Here is a 16,794-nt window from a genome sequence, read left to right on the forward strand (position 1 = left end):
AAGAAGTTTAACTTATTTGAGTTCCGCAGAATATGAGTTAGAGTTGGTGATATGACACGATAGCCATTGATCTCAAGAAGCGAAAATCAACGGTGGTGGTTGAACGCGATAAGGAGAACCTCGATATGTGTGCATAGGTTTGTGAAAAGGCGGAAAGGTAAGGTTAAGTGCAGTTTAAGTGTATTTCTATTATATGAGGGTTATAATAGAAATAAAGCGGGGTCTAAGACGTGGTATGGTGAATATTTGCGGGTAGGACAATAAACAGTTTTTGAACTAAAAAAATGTAACCAACATAATATAACCAACAACAGTTAAGAGAAAACAGTTTCCAGACAATTATTGAAAAGGAACAGAATGCAATTGTAAGAGGTTTGACTTTTTTGGAGGGAGAGAGAAATCTAATAAAATATCTCTGAGCACACAAACTATTTTCTAATATCCTGTAACTGTCTATCTATCATCCTGTTAAATTGCTTGAAATAGTGAAAGAGCATTCTCTATTTTTATTCCACAAGCATGTACACATATATGTTTCTATTGGTATTGATTCAAGCAGGCCAATAAATCAAAGCAAGCTTGCAGACATAACTAAGGAGTACATTGTAGAAACGAGGGCATACGGTTCCTGAATTTGTCAATCAAAAGAGCGCAGAGGAATTTTGGACGTTTATATATACTTCGAGCATCAAAGGTAGAGACAAGATGCATGCATTTTCGAACAGTAAGAACAGACAAATCATACAGGTACTTCTAAAGAATAAACTCTCTCTGTTTCATTTATAAAATAAGCACAGAACCTCTATTCGAATACATACAGTCACAAAACCTCTGTTTAAATATACACATAGTCCATGCAATAACGTTGTACAAGGTTCGATGGGGTATCACAGCAAACGGGTTTAGAAACCCTAGTCGTAAATCCAAATCTACAGTAACTACCCATAAAAGAAACAATGCAAGTCTAGCGGACCTCGACTACATACTGTTGGTCGATCTCAAGTCATCACAACAAGTTACTGTAACCCTAGCCTACGACAAACAGAACACAAGTGATAAGAATAATAAGGAACGACCCTACCCGGGTCTAGCCAGTGCACTAAGAAGCCGAGACCAAAACCCTCCAGAACGAAACCACCTGCAACGACCAACGTCAACAGAAATTTGTGAGTATTCTATCGTAGAAAAAGAAGAGACAGAAAGAAAACAACAAAACAAGGATTCGAACTTACCTTACAGAGACAGGGCACCTACATTGCAGTCACCTAGGGTCACTTCGCTCACGAAGGAGCAAGTGCGTCGGTTAAACAGTGTGAAAAGGAGAAAGAACTGATAGTAGGGAACGAAGACTTACCTTGACATTGCGGAGAAACTGAAGCCGAAGACCTTGAGACCACAACCTGTCCACGGAACAGAGGAATGTAACCAGAGAACTCAACGAATAGTTGCATAGAAGAATTCAAGACAAGAGGAGTCGCATAGCCCAGCGAAATAACTAATATCAATTTTGTATACAGAGAAGTTCCAAATCCTAACAAGCAAACTATTATCCATAACTCAACAAAGATATTAAGCGCCATACAGAGAAACAAACAACGGAAAAACTAGTGTCAAATAAGAGTTCATTACCAGACGAAGAAGCTGATAAGTTTCCAGGTCAAGAGCCGAGCCAAAACACTAGACGCAACGTAACATTTCACAGAGAAAACCGCACAAAAGAACCATATTGCAGAACCCTCAACCTCAACATTTCGACGAGCAAAATGACCGGGAGATAGGGTTTGCGAACCTCATACTGAAGCGGGAGTGACAATTCTAAGGACTGGACACTTGTCCAATAAACATTAGCATGGGTACAAGACATAAATGCGAAACCCAACCAATAATTAAATCATTGTAATCAATCGTCAAATGAACCAATATCACATGTAATCAACTGCTCATCATTAAATCCATTCATAATCCTTTTATTAACGTTGGTAAGTGTGACAAGGGGGGTTGGACCCATCAGTTTCACCATGGATCTGGTGATTAATACCTGGGACCAGTGACATGCAATTTTATTTGCATAATGTGGGTATTGTCAGCTTAGGTTGGTATCAGTTACGCTAAAACTTTAGAAGATATATCATCTATCCAAGCTACTATTATTAAGAATTGGAAAGTACTATAGTTGGTTACCCAATGGCTAAGTTAGCCTATCTAAGTAAATTAAATTGTGAATGCAATATGCTTATTAAATTGGTTAAGCATAAGCTAAAATCATCTACATCAAGTAATTACTTAAAAGTCAAAGCCTTCAATGTTGAGCAAAGGGTTATGGATAAGCCCAACCTTTTCTTATTAATGAAAAGGAATTGATTAAAGAAAATTTTGGGGGCTAATATTCGTAGATGGGCTTATTTTCCATCTTTTTCCTGAAAAAAGGATTCACTACTTTCCATTTTTTTCTAAAGTGTTTTGCGTAGATTATATAGTATAAAATTAGTTTACCTTAAAACCGCCAAAATTTATAGAGACTATATAAAATCATTAGAAATTTTAATAAAAGTCTTAATACTTTTATAAAAATATAGCCAAACATTTTATAGTTTGCATACTAGGGACTAACAAGATTCACCAAGGTTTCTAACTTTTATATAAATTTCTATCATTAAAATTTTCCCTGGAATTGAGGTATCTTCAACTAAATGTGGGGTATTGTTATAAGAACTAGAGAGGCACACATCGTCTTGCAAAGCCTTGAGTGGCATTTCATCAATTATGGGTATAATCCTAGTGGGTTAATTATGAACATTATCATTAAGTGGTTAAAATTAGAAAATCATCTTATTTGGGCCAATTGTGATATGTGCAAATGGATATTATCCTAATAAGTCCTATATAAAAAAATGAGTCTCAAGTCATGTTGTGTCATTGAAACCATGATGTTTCATTGACATTGTTGTGTTAATGAAAGTATGTAATGGGGTTAAAATATGATATAAATGAAAGAAGATTTGGTTTAAGAAATCATAACATTGTGACTTTGGGTTTAATCAATTTAATGTCAAAGGATTTGTTGATTTTGATGTTGGTCACTCTGCTATTAAACAAAGTCTTTTCCTCAAGATACTTGCATGTTGTGAAAATATTACACTCTTAAAACAAAGGTAAAGTAGGTTATGGCCATTTCCTTAAGAGAATTCATGATTTCTAATTTCTATTGTGAGGCACTATTGAGTATTGAGTATTTTAAAAGAGTAAATATTGAGTATTGAAAAAAATAAAATTTATGTTGAAATCTTATGATTAACTTGTTATTGGTTTGACCCATGAGGATTTTGATCCAATAAGATAATTATAGGCATTGCACCCATAGTAAATTTGAAGATTTATTTTGACATAATAGTCACCATTATGAACACCAAAGTCAATGTGAAGACATTTTTTTTACATATGACAATTATTTCACATACACATCTAGCAGTGTCATGTGTGGCGTAATGAGACTAGATGCCCATCCATTCTGGTTATGTATAGAGCCTGTGATTCTCATTAAATCTCTTTGATTTATGTGTTTGTGGAAGATTTGATCTTTCTAAGACAATGATACAACTTGTCAAATTGACCACTACACTGATGGTAGTGTGAGTAGGCATGCTTGCGCAAAAGTTGGATTGTGAGCTAAACTTTCTTCTATTTTTTCCCAGAAAGGTTCTTAATATGTAAACTAGGTTCAAAACGGAGTGTTGGAAATGAATTGTAACACTTAATATTATTATTATTAGTAAATATTGAAATTGTGTGGCCTTGATCTTGAATACATCTAATAGTTCATTTTTTAAATTTTGTGAAAAAAAAATAACGATTAAATAAATATTAATCTTTAAAAGCAATAGATTAATAAATTGAGTAATTCAAAACATATTTACACAAACTCTATCCAAACATGTCCAAACATATTTACACAAAAGACCTTTTGCACAAGAGCTAGAGGATAATAGAAATGATCAAAATCCAAACAGCAAAGTTGGCCAACACAAAGCATGATATCAAAATTAGGCAAAAAAAAATTATATTGATATATTATAAGAAAACTAAATGACACGCCTATCCACAAAAACGACCTAACTATCTAAAATTTGGCAAATTGACATTGAGAGGAAGCCTTATGAATAATAACTATTAGATATAAAAATGATACCAGTCTTTGCTTTTGTTAAATTATAACATCCAACAAGTGAGCACAAAAGGTGAGATACGGTCACATCTGAAAGAGTTAAGAACAGAGAAAATATGAACATGTCATTAAATGATTAAAAAGATTGCGGCATGTGTATGAGGAGACGTATAAATAAGAGTCATCTTCTGTAATTTCGTTAAGCATAATAATTAAAATAGTTTAGTGTTCACCGTTAAAGACTTGTGACCATTGTGCTTCCTCCTCGTGGTCTGTTCTAACATTAAATTGCGATAACATTGAAATAGGGTACATTGATTTAGAGAATTGCCTAGCAATATGATATGCTAGACAACGAATGTACTGAATAGAAACTTCTCTCTGGTGGCCAATATCAAATGCAACAGTCTCAGCCCGCTGTACAACTTCACATTACACAGATTATTGTTCATTGCATAACCTGTAATCATTTAGAGAACGTGGACACTCAAAGCAGTGTACTTGGAACCCAGTAGTGTAAACAACACTTCCTCTTCCTACATCAGCATGCTGGTCTCTGTAGCAAATTGCAATTATAAATAATAAAAGTGTCTTTTACACATCCATTCTATAGATAAATACCAGACATCATGAAGATGGTTTAGAAATTTTAAGATTCACAATCCTCCTTTTACCCTTATCATCCTGGAATTATTCATGTCAAACTTGGCTAAAATTCGTATAGTGGTAAAAAAACTCCAGATTGTAGTCTTTTTTATTATATAATCCCAGCGATTGGCCACCCCAACTTATCCTAGTGCCATGAATGGATGGCAATAAGATTCCCCTCGTGCCAGGTATGATCTGTAAAGCATCTAAAGCATCTGAAGCCGTCGAATAGGCTTTAACTATCAGCAACAAATAAATAACATGCTCTCGAGCTTTAATTGAGGCGGCTGTATATGCCCACCATTTGATTTTGCCAATAATAAAAGTGTCTTTTACACATCCATTTTATAGATAAATACCAGACATCATGAAGATGGATTAGAAATTTTAAGATTCACAATCCTCCTTTTACCCTTCTCATCCTGGAATTGTTCATGTCAAACTTGGCTAAAATTCGTATAGCGGTAAAAAAAAACTCCAGATTGTAGTCTTTTTTATTATATAATCCCAGCGATTTGCCACCCCAACTTATCCTAGTGCCATGAATGGATGGCAATAAGATTCCCCTCGTGCCAGGTATGATCTGTAAAGCATCTAAAGCATCCAAAGCCGCTGAATAGGCTTTAACTACCGGCAACAAACGAATAACATGCTATCGGGCTTTAATTGAGCGGCGGCTGTATATGCCCACCGTTCGATTTTGCCTTGCAAATTGCCATGTTGACATAAAAAAACCTAGGCAACGCATCATAAGTTAACGAATTTTCTAGTGAAAAGCAAACGAAAGAGTTGCAGCCGGACAGTTCGTTCAAGGACAAGACGAGTAGCAGAAACATTCTTCCCGCAGAACACGAAGGGGTCACAGGATAATTGCTGTAGAAACAAGAAGCTGAGGCAAACTAGCAAGCTGATTTCCTTCAGAAACTCTGTATTTCAAAGGCTTTTTGTACATTAACATATGTTGGAGGTTTTCTCTCCAGCGTAACAAAACTTGTGGATGTGCCTTTTATTTTGATATCTTGTTCTTACTGTCTCTAGTTTAGAATTAGGAGATCTGTAAGGAACGCCACTGCACTTTAACAGACCAAGAAGCAGACGATAAAGCCATAACAAGAAGAATCCAAAAGAAAATATTCTCTCTGTAAAAGTACACTATCCCATTTGAATTGCTGGCTGTAAGCTGTGGTGTTGTCCTGTGTCCATAGTTGATTTCTCGTTCAGAAGTTAGCAGTCTGTAGCAGAGCTATGTTGCACAGTTTTGCAAAATATAACAGAGGTTTCTTGCACAGAAAAAATAGATTATGCAGCTACATTTCAATCTATCCAAGAATCGCACAGGTCATAAGGTTCAAGTCAAATGGCTGCGAATAATTCATCACTCCAGTTTCTGAGTCAAATGCAGAAAATTTTACAGAGAGAATGCCAGTCTACCAACAAACTTCAGTCCCAACTAGAACCAACAAATATATAATTCTATTCGCATTCAGACCAGCATTTTGTAATTGAGTTCCTGACCTAAAATGTCTGGTTAATATCTTTGTAAATTAGTCACTGCAACATTAATCAAATCTCTTTCCAAAATATCTATGAGAATGCATTACAAATTTACAGCATATAAATAGCAAAGATCATCACAAGAGATTGTATTTCTAAGTGGATAAGAACAAAAGAACAAGTTGTACGTTATCTATAAACAGTTCAATAAATCCTGTAAGTTTCTCTACCTTCATTGTCTTGAACTGTTTATAGGTTTTATTTCAGGTAGGCAAAATCAGAAGTTTTGACTTTTCCAATCTAATTGAAAAAGACGGTATATTTAAAGCCGTTTAATCAGGCTTATACATCAACAAATAAAAGAAACAACATGCAGCTTTGACCAGGCATTCCATGCGGGTTTGCTGATTGATACCGATAAAAATTACAACAGTTTACCTTTGATTATAGCCTATTAACCAGTGAGGTTTCCTTAATAAATTTTTGCCTTCTGAAAACATTAGAAGGTTACCGAGGTAATCATATGCATAGCGATATTCAATACATCTAATCAGATAAACGTCGCACAGTGTTGCTTTAATAGTGATTTATATGTATGCATCTTCTCGACAAGAGGCATTAATTCCTACCTCAAGGCATAAGCAAACTAGAAAGGCAATCTTCAACATCTTTTGCATTGCTCCAGCTATGAACTTGAGCTTTAACAAGATCAGGGTTCTGACCAAGAAGTTTCGAAAGTGGGTACCTGAAAATAAATATGGATTGTTCAAACTTCAGACCAATGGAAACAGCTATAAGATACAAAAGATTGAAGAATTTTATGTTTGTAAGTGCAAACAAATTAGTAGCCTGACTCTTGTCTTGCAAGGACGTGATCTTCACTCCCCAATTTCAATGAAGGGCAGAAATCTCCCCGGCCATCTCCCAGATAAATGAAGCGTTTCTTGGATTCTGGAAGGAAACTTCTTTGAATGCCATCTACTATTGCTCCCTGCAACATATGTTAGAGTAAATATTATTATTTCATACGTAGGCTACAGGCATGATCTAAGACGAAGCTGATCACGAGGACCTCTCCCTATTTTATGGTGTTTTAATTTTTTAGCAAGTATGAAAACACAGATTCTCTACGAGCCATGCTAGCATGGGAAATAATAACGATGGGTTTTACCAGTTAATCAAACAATTCAACAAACCTTCCTTACACAAAAATAATTTTCATCTTTCTCCTATAAACAACAGCTGAGCAACCAAAACATAAATAGCAATTGTGTGTACCCACAGTAGAGTAGGTATTTTAGAGTTAATGGGAGGCCAATAATATCATTTGTGCTACCTAGATTAATCATTAGACAACATCCTGCAATTCACAACAACGATGGATAAACAAATAGCTGAGGAAGGGCAATGATTTTTCACCTTGCACATATTAGCAGGGCAAAGTTCACATCCATGTGCTGCTACAGTATATGAATGGTAAGGGAATATTCTTAACCTTCCATCATTATCAACACTTGCTGGGTTTGTGTGAATCTCGCTGAAATATTGAAGCAGATCATAATTTTCAAGAATGGTTTTGATGTAAAATGAATTTGCATCGCTCACTATCCTTAGATCACATCTGCACAAATACAAAAATTATAGCCACTCTTTAGTCCAAAGAAGGAATTGTGTTCTGAAAATGCCTGAAAGCTTAAATTGTTCCATCAGGACTGCATATGTATTACACGTATGTATGTATGTACGTGTATCCAAAAAATTAGGGTGGATATATGAATAGTTGAAAAAGGGATGAATTGCTTCTAGTTACTGAAAAGATCAATTGCATTTATGAATAAATTTATTACAAATCGCATTGTGTTAGCTTCTTGGGTTAACTCCATAAGCGTTGACACCATATTTGGGGGTGCATCATGTTATATGGGGTGCATGGTGTTTTGATTACCCTTGGTTATCCCATGATGGACATACACATTGGAGATAGCTTACTCATGGATCGCTACACCTTGACTCAATGCTTTGTGGCACAAATCCTTAAGAGATAGGGGACCTATGTGGCATAGGGACTTTCTTCATGGGGTGCACATATGGAGAGTTTGGTTGCTTGCTTGGAGGATGACTCACCTTGAAGGAGCGTTGGCCATGTAGAAAATCCACGAAATTCTGCTTGCTAATATGAACAATCTGAAAACTAGTTTCTTTTCATATAGACACAGAATTTCTCTACTTATTTTGCAGCAGAATAGGAACAGAAATAAATACAAAACCACACAATTTAACAACACAAATTTTCTAGGGAACCCAACCGGGAAAACCCTCTGCTTGCTTCAGAATTTTATTGATAGAAGTTTAGAGCAATGGATCTCTTACAACACAGTCCTGTTTCAATAGATAAAACAACTTATTCTCCCTGCTAGTCCTTAGCTTGAAATGCCTTGCAAGAATGCTGATCCTGCTTCTTCCTTTCCTTGACTGGCTTAGCTCCTATTTCCTTGCAATGATATCTCCTAAATCCTAGCACAATAGAGGCTCCTATTATTTAGACATTACTTCTAAATTCTAGTGCATCCCTCAAGGAATTCTCCTCTATCAGTCTGCCTTTCCCACCACAAGTTCCTGCACAAATTCGTGCTCTCTATTGGCTTGTCTCACCAACCCATGCTCATAAAACAACTGAATAATTTTGTGCCTTGGTCCTACTTATAAGCTTTTCGAATAGGCTAAATCTGGCAAGTTATTATTTCTGGAAATCGAACTGGTGATTGATTGAGTTAACTGAGCCTAACCGACTCATGTACCTCGTCTAGAACTTGAGACTCACTTGCTTGTCTTTTTCCAAAGATAACTCGCACTAGGAGACAACAATTGAGCCTCCCACTCCAGCGCATCAATTGAACCGCTTCATGAACTACCCTAACTTATAGGGGTTTGTCCTAAATTTTAGGAACTCGTCCTAATTTTTAGGAATTAGCTTCGAATTTATAGGAATTGGTTCCTAACTTATCAGAACTTGTGCATGCTAAGGAAAAACTGCATCTGGTCTCTTTGACTAAGGCACAAGTCAAACAAAGACCTTTCTTGCTACTATTTTCACACTCCCTCTTAGCGAGGAAGGTGCTTCTAGAAGAACCTCGTCCACCTGAATATGTCTTCGACACTACCACGTTCTCCACTGCTGCAACTACACCCTTTGAACTAGAAGACTTCCCTTCTTTCTTCCGTAGAACCTGATTTGAAGACTTGTTCTTTCCCACCATGCTCTGCGAGTCTATCACTTCAGTCATAAGTGCCATGTACCCTGTGTACCTCTGAGGCTGCTTCCTCTGGCTGGAAGTGATACTGGAAGATTCAACTCTCTTTTGATCTCCCTTAACCAAGACCTTTGCCCACTTGGCTCGAACTCTCCCTATGCAGGGAGTCTCTGACTGAGTGGTTGCCTCCACTCGCCCTGGGCTATGCTCCTCATCATCCTGCTGGTTAACCCAACTACCACTAGCTTAGACTAAAACTGAGATATTGGCTAAGGCTCCATCTTGAGAGCTCTATCCTACTCTCGCTCAACCACCACTTCTCTACTCTAAGCTCTCCTTGCCTTGTTACTCAAGGTTGCATCTGTCTCTACTTGTAACTTGTAGAGATTCTTCACCCTCACACCTATCTGCTTCTTACATCTAGAAGCTAAGTGCTAGAGGTACACCTTACCTCTGCTGAAGATGATATCATATCCCTTGTCCTCAAGGGTAGCTACCGAAACAAGATTCTACCTCAATCCTGGAACATCGAGAACATCTCCGAGATAAAGAGGATTATCTGACTCCCTCTGAAAACTGACAGTACTAACTCCTCTAGCTACATATCGACCGTCATCTCCTAGCTCAATCTGAACCTACATGTCCTGCTCCTTCAGGTGGCTGAAACTCTTCTTGTTGTCGTTCATGTGGAAGGATGCTCCTAAATTAATATACCACATGTTGTTGCTCGTTGAGCTTGCCATGCAAGCTATCAATGAGAAATCTTTCTCAAAATGAGAAGCAAATCCATCTACCTCAGTTGATGCAGCCACATGCTAATTCGACCCCTTCTTCTTCCGATTTGGACACTTAGTAGCGTAGTACCCAAACTCATGGCAATGGAAGCACTTGATCTTGCTTAGATCCTTCTTCTTGCCCTTCTGATTGGACTTGGCCTCTCCTTGGCCTTGCCTTCCAAGGCAAGGTTCTTCTCATCCATTGTCCTAACTGATCTACCATATATAGTCCCTCTCCAGATCTCTTCCTAAACACAGTTAGTCCAAAACCTTTCCCAATTGGGAAAATTCTCTGTACCACTGATAGCATCCTAGAAACCATACCAAGACTTGTGAAGTCCCAGTAAGGCCAAACTCACAAGGTCATGATCAAATACAACTATGGCCACACCACCCAGTTCATCTCGTACCTGAGTGAACCTTGACAAATATGTGACGATGGGCTCATCCTTGCTCATCCAGATACTCCTCAACTTCTCCTTAAGAGCAAGCTTCCTGGTATCATTGGTACATTGATATAGTTCTAAGTAGTTTTGAACTCTCATAAGTTGTCTTCTTCTCATGGATATGACGAATTGTATGATCTCTGACCCCTTTAGAATAATCCTCCTTGCCTTGATATCATTCTTAGTATGCTAGGTCAATTGTTCGGGATCTTGTGGTGGTGGTATGGCCTGCCTCACAAATTATCCCACCCCATTATCCTCCAAAACAATCATGATCCTTGCTTTCCATGGAACGAAGTTAGAGGCTCCCTCTAAACAGTGGTCTATTCTCAACCCTTGGAATGCCATTCTGCCTACTTAGAGAGCTCTCCAACACCTACCCACTAACAATCTTGTAGTCCTTCACAAGAGGTTGTACTTTAGGGCACAATAAGGCAACTTCTAATAGCACTCTAACCTGTACTTAAGTTGCCCACCAACCTGTCCAAAAGACTTCACCACTTAGCAATGCATCAACATGGAAGAACAACAAACATACCTTAGAAAGATGACTTCTTTTTGCCCTTCTTAGGTCATGTTCTGTGGTTGATCTCTAAAATCTTCTGACCCTAGTAAGGACACTTGTCCACTGTGCACCATTCCTCCAACTCGGCCTCTAAACCTCTCTCAAATTTGCAATGTCCCCTCTTCTAACTAGCCCAACTCCTGTGCAGCCTTATGAGATTACTCAGCCCCCATCTTAACTCCCTCTTAGGCCTTATGGCCCTCCCAAACTAGAGCTACAGGAGCCTGGCCCCCTTCCCAAAAGACAATCATTGTGGCCTAGTTAGCACAGGAACATACCACAAAAAAATTGCACAGAACGACCCAGAATTCGTCCTCAACCACTCGGCTAGCTTTCTCCTCAACTCAACCTGTACATGTCATAAGAAGAGACACAACATAATCTTCTTTTCCACTTCGGCTAGACTCCTAGAAGCTACAACTCAAACGCAGAGGTCTTCTCCTTAGATGCTTGCACTCAACTTGTGCTAGTCTTTATTCTATTCCCTGCTCTGATACCATGTAAAAAGTCCACGAAAATTATGCTACTACTTGAATGAAAAAAATCTGAAACTAACTTGTAACCCAAGACACATAATTTTCTCTACTTGTTTGCAACGGAATAGAACAAAATTAAACACACTCACATGATAGCAAAAAAACATAAAAGATTTCTAGGGAACCCAACTGGAAAAACCCTCTGCTTGCTTGAGAACTTTATTGATAGAAGTTTAGAGCAATGGATCTCTCACAACACACTCTTGTTTCAATAGAGAAAACAACTTATTCTCCCTGCTAGTCCTTTGCTTGAAACACCTTGCAAGAATGCTGATCCTACTTCTTCCTTTCCTTACCTGGCTGAGCTCCTATTTCCTTACATTGATTTCTCCTAAATCCTAGCACAATAGAGGCTCCTATTATTTAGGAATTACTCCTAAATTCTAGCACATTCCTTAACGAATTCTTCTCTATCAGTCTGCCCTTCCCACCACAAACTCCTGCACAAACTCGTGCTCACAAAAAACTAAATATTTTGTGCCTTGGTCCTCCTTAAAAGCTTTTTGAATAGGCTAAATCTGGTAAGTTATCATTTCTAGAAATCAAATTGGTGATTGATTGAGTAAACTGAGTCTAACTGACTCATGTAACTCATCATGCCCAAATTTAGAACTTGAGACTCACTCGCTTGTCTTTTCCCAAAGATTACTCGCACTAGGAGACAGTGACTAAGCCTCCCACTCAAGTGCATCAGTCGAACCGCTTCATGAACTATCCTAACTTATAGGGATTCGTCCTAAATTTAAGGAACTCGTTCTATTTTTTAGGAATTAGATCCTAACTTATAGGAATTGGTTCGTAACTTATAGGAACTTGTGCATGCTAAGGAAAATTTGCTTTTAGTCACTTTGAGTACGGCATATGTCAAAGAAGGACCTTTCTCGCTACTATTTTCAACAGGTCATCTTGGAAGAGAGTGTTGAACCCTATGGCATGGGCACACTTGATTCCTTGCACAGAAGCTTGTATTGACTTGAGCATCCATGGGTTGAGGAGTGATCTTGTTGGTAGGGTGGACCTAGAGGTACATATGGCTTAGAAGGGAGCATTGAGCATTGGAGGCATTTGGAGGAGTGTTGGACCTTATTGAGGAGCATTCAGGCTTGGACCCTTGCTTATTAGATGTGCATAGCTTGGAGCTTGACATATGTAAGAGTTGGAGCATTTCACGTGCGGGCCAATCTATTTTTTAGTAATGTTGCTTGTAGTAGACAGGGTCCACTTGTTATTGTTGGCCTCCCTCATCTTTCATATAAGTAAAGGAAGGAGAGAGTCTTTCACCAAATCATTATTCTCCACTCTTGTAATCACATACTTGTGTTAGATGTGAGAGCTAGAGTGAACTAGTCTCTTTGCACTCTTCATCATTTATATTCAGCTTATTTTATGTTCATGATTAAGTAGATAATAATATTTGTTACGAATGTTGATTTGACATAACATTGAAGAGAATTTGTTAAGTGATTTAACACACATTTAGAAGATAAAGGACCAGATTTTCTGCTGCAATAGTCTACTATAAGATGTCATTTTCGGATCTCTTATATGCTTGGAAGTGTTCCCTAAGGGCTGAAACTTTGTAGTATTGATATACACTTGACTGATATTTTATTTAGTGTTCCACGGGGACGCGTCCCCAGGGTTGGGTGCACGCACCCCTCGCACTCGGGACGGGGAGTCTCTTGGGGGTGCGTTTCCCCACGCACCCTTTTTGGGGAGTCTTGGGGAGATGCAAGGGGGTGCGTTTCCCCAGTGTGGGGGTCTAGACTCCCCAAAAAGGGTGCGTCTGGGTGTCCCCCTTCAAAAAGGGTGCTTCTGGGTGTCCCCCTTTAAATTTGTCTAATAAGACCCAAATTAATAATTAAAACTAAATAGAACAAAAAAATATTAAATAACTAGAAGTCTAAAACCTAGGCTCAAACTCTGAGTTATATAAATTTATTGTTCAAACTTTGAAAATATTCTAGTATGCTTTGCTTTCAATTTAGATTCTAGAATGATGAATTTAATTTTTAAATCAATGTAGATTGTAGAATGATGAATCAATGAATGATGAATGCTATGGATCAATGTATTTGAATATTTCATTATTGATTTTTATTTATTTTATCGAATCTCATGGTATGTATGAATAATTCAATAATGAGACTTGAGTATGTCATATGAATGATGTATTTATCAAAATGAATGATGAGGATGGATCAATGATTCAATTGTCTATTTAATATTTTTATTCTTTCATTATTGAACATTGAACAATGAATATGAACTTGAATTATATATATATATATATATATATTTATTAAATTATATACTTCGACGTCTCCTCGCACCCCGGAAATTTCCCTAAAATTTGAGGGTGCTCCCACACATCCCCCCTGTGCGTCTCCCCGCACCCGTGTCTCCCTGCACCGGAGTCTTGGTGGAACATTGATTTTATTTCCTTGAACTGCCTGTTGTAAATTAATATTTCAGCATCAGCCCTAAGGTTGTAAGTTCACAGAAGACAGATAAAGGAAACCTCAAGGCTGGGATGAAATTTCTGAATTTGCAATAAAAGTCAGATTCTCAAAATTTCAACGCCTTGCAGCTCAATACATTGTATTGAATACTTCAAATAGACAGAGACTAATAGATGGGAACAATGTTTAGTGTCTTTAGACTGTAAAAATTTTGACAGCCCTCACCAAAAGTTAACCTTAATAATGCCAGAAAGTATGCATGGTTTGCACTGTTGTAACTTGTTTCTTAAGACTATCTATAAGTTTAATTTCCAGTTTTCAGATAAAACTATTCTAGTTTTGGTCATAAATTATAATGGGACTTCTATGGCACATAATGTTTGCTATCCCAACAAGAAAACTTTACATGCCGGAAGCACAATTGCAATTTGTTGATATTTCAATTTCTTAACTATTATGGATCTAATTGCCTGCTACACTTTTTGCATGCTAAATTGATTTCCAATTAGGTTATGTACACCTTTGAAACAAATTGTGTACAACTTCGCAAGGCATTTCTCCAAAAACTAAATCTATTTTTCTGCTAAGATGCTAGCTTGTCTTCCACATGGCCCTCAGTAATTCTTCTAGACTGTGTAAGCAATGTAAGAGCATATTCTTTGTACTCAGTGGTAGCATAACAAATAGGTGTGCTGTTCAAAGTTATTACAGCAGACATGTTTTAGTCGAGTAAAAAATAATAGAAAATCATGTTCAGAAACTTGTGTTTTGAGGTGAGCTAATTTTAGGAGGAACGCAAAGATCCCTTTCTACAGAAGCTGAAATGTACTCTTTCACACATGCAGTGAAATTGTAAGTGGATGCACTTACTCAAGAAGGGATTAATGATCTCTATGATTCTCGATGTTGTATTTGAGATTGAAGTGAGTGGTATTCTGCTGTTTTTTATTGTTTTCCTTGCATTATGTGGTCTTAAAGGGCATAGTTTAATGAGGTGACTTTTTGGCCTTTTCTTCGCCGGAATCTGGCGACACGATTCTTGGTGAGATCATAATGTTTTGTTGTTTAAATTGCATTTTGAATGTAGAAATGGATTCAGCGCAACGGAAAACCCCTAGGGTATTCTGATTGTGAAGACTTGACTACTTAAAACTACAACTTTTCCCAATTTGACTGGATTTTGGGAAGAATCAACCAGAAAAGCTCCCTGGAAAAGGATCAAAAAGCTGTTCGTTAGACTACACCATCCTAACGTGGGTCGCCATTTAATGGGTAGGGGTACAAGGTTGCAATTTTTGGGTAGAGATGGCCAGAAACCCTCAAACAAAAGATGAGGTAGTTTCTTTATCAAACTAGTTTTCAGATACCGTAAGAAAGCTGGAAGCGAAGAAACCTCGGCTTAAACAATGCCTAGGCCTTGACCCAAGGGAGATCTCACAGAGCAGGGGAGAGAGCCCATTCTTAGGACTAAGAAAACAATATTGAAGTTTAAACTGGAGAAGAAGTTGCATATTTCAGACAGGTAATATACTAATATCACATCAACAGAGCTGTTATTCACTCCTTGATCTTAGATGTATGTGCTTCTTGGCTTTGAAAATTTGATTCATTCCATCTTTGGAATCCAGTTTCTTGTAATACTTATTCAAACGAATGTGCTGGGTAGGCTTTAATAAATTGTTTTAATGAAAGAATCCCATTCAAATGTTTGATGGTGTTATACATTACTGCTGTAATAGGGCCGAAAGCCCGAAACATTCAGCCTGCTGCAATTGAGTTTTGGTAGTTCAGGAAAACCCATACAAACCTATTATTTTTGGAAAATCAAGCCAAGAAAAAAAGAAGTGTCAAGTATTGATTTTTCACACTTGTAGCAGATGACAAAGCAAAACTATTATACGAATAGAATGATTGTAAGCCTACTCAAGGACTAAAACTATTATATTCAGTGCACCTATAACCACCATGATCACACACTTATTATCAATTAATGAATGTTAAATGTTTCAACTTTCCCTGACATATCATATCCAACTTTTTTGGAAATTTGTCATATATGTTCCCACCTGTGTCTGTTTCGGTTCCGGTATCCATTTAAGTGCAACTTAGCTACCTGTAGATCCTCCCTATCACCACCATAAACTCTATACCAGTGTTGTGAAAAGCGCGATCGGGATTAAATCGGCGCGGGGAACGAATCGGAAAAAATCGGAAAAATCGGAAAAAATAGGGAAAAAATCGTTTGGTACAAAAATATTCATTTTTTTTCAATTTTTTTAATATCTAAACCATCTACAACATAAAATAAATACATTGACACATAAATATGATAAAAAACCTAATATATAAGATCGCGCGCGCCACTGTCCAAATGAGCAACTGAAAAACCAAAAAAAAAGTTTATAAAATTGTGCTGCTCCGACCCCGCACGATTTTTTCCAGTAAAAATCGCGA

General features: G+C 37.4%; 1 protein-coding gene across 3 annotated transcripts in view; it reads right to left on the reverse strand.

Moving 5' to 3' along the window:
- Positions 1-848: 848 nt before the first annotated feature.
- LOC149244788 (thiamine phosphate phosphatase-like protein) overlaps positions 849-16,794 on the reverse strand; it is a 34,737-nt gene continuing 18,791 nt past the window's right edge. Inside the window, exons 3-7 of one of the 3 annotated variants that reach the window (XM_089375001.1) lie at positions 7,724-7,925; positions 7,159-7,295; positions 6,934-7,049; positions 1,355-1,400; positions 849-1,138 (exon numbers count right to left, since the gene is read on the reverse strand). In XM_089375001.1, the coding sequence (XP_089231127.1) occupies positions 6,935-7,049; positions 7,159-7,295; positions 7,724-7,925 (454 nt within the window). In that variant the 3' untranslated portion in view covers positions 849-1,138; positions 1,355-1,400; position 6,934. Of the gene's footprint in view, positions 1,139-1,354; positions 1,401-4,699; positions 4,719-6,425; positions 7,050-7,158; positions 7,296-7,723; positions 7,926-16,794 lie in introns of those variants that run through there. The other 2 variants (XM_089375002.1, XM_089375000.1) reach the window with 2 other exon arrangements.

Source organism: Pinus tabuliformis, chromosome 8 (assembly GCF_031772625.1).
Source record: "Pinus tabuliformis cultivar Carrire ecotype Pingquan chromosome 8, CPIR1, whole genome shotgun sequence".
NCBI classification, from domain to species: domain Eukaryota; kingdom Viridiplantae; phylum Streptophyta; class Pinopsida; order Pinales; family Pinaceae; genus Pinus; species Pinus tabuliformis.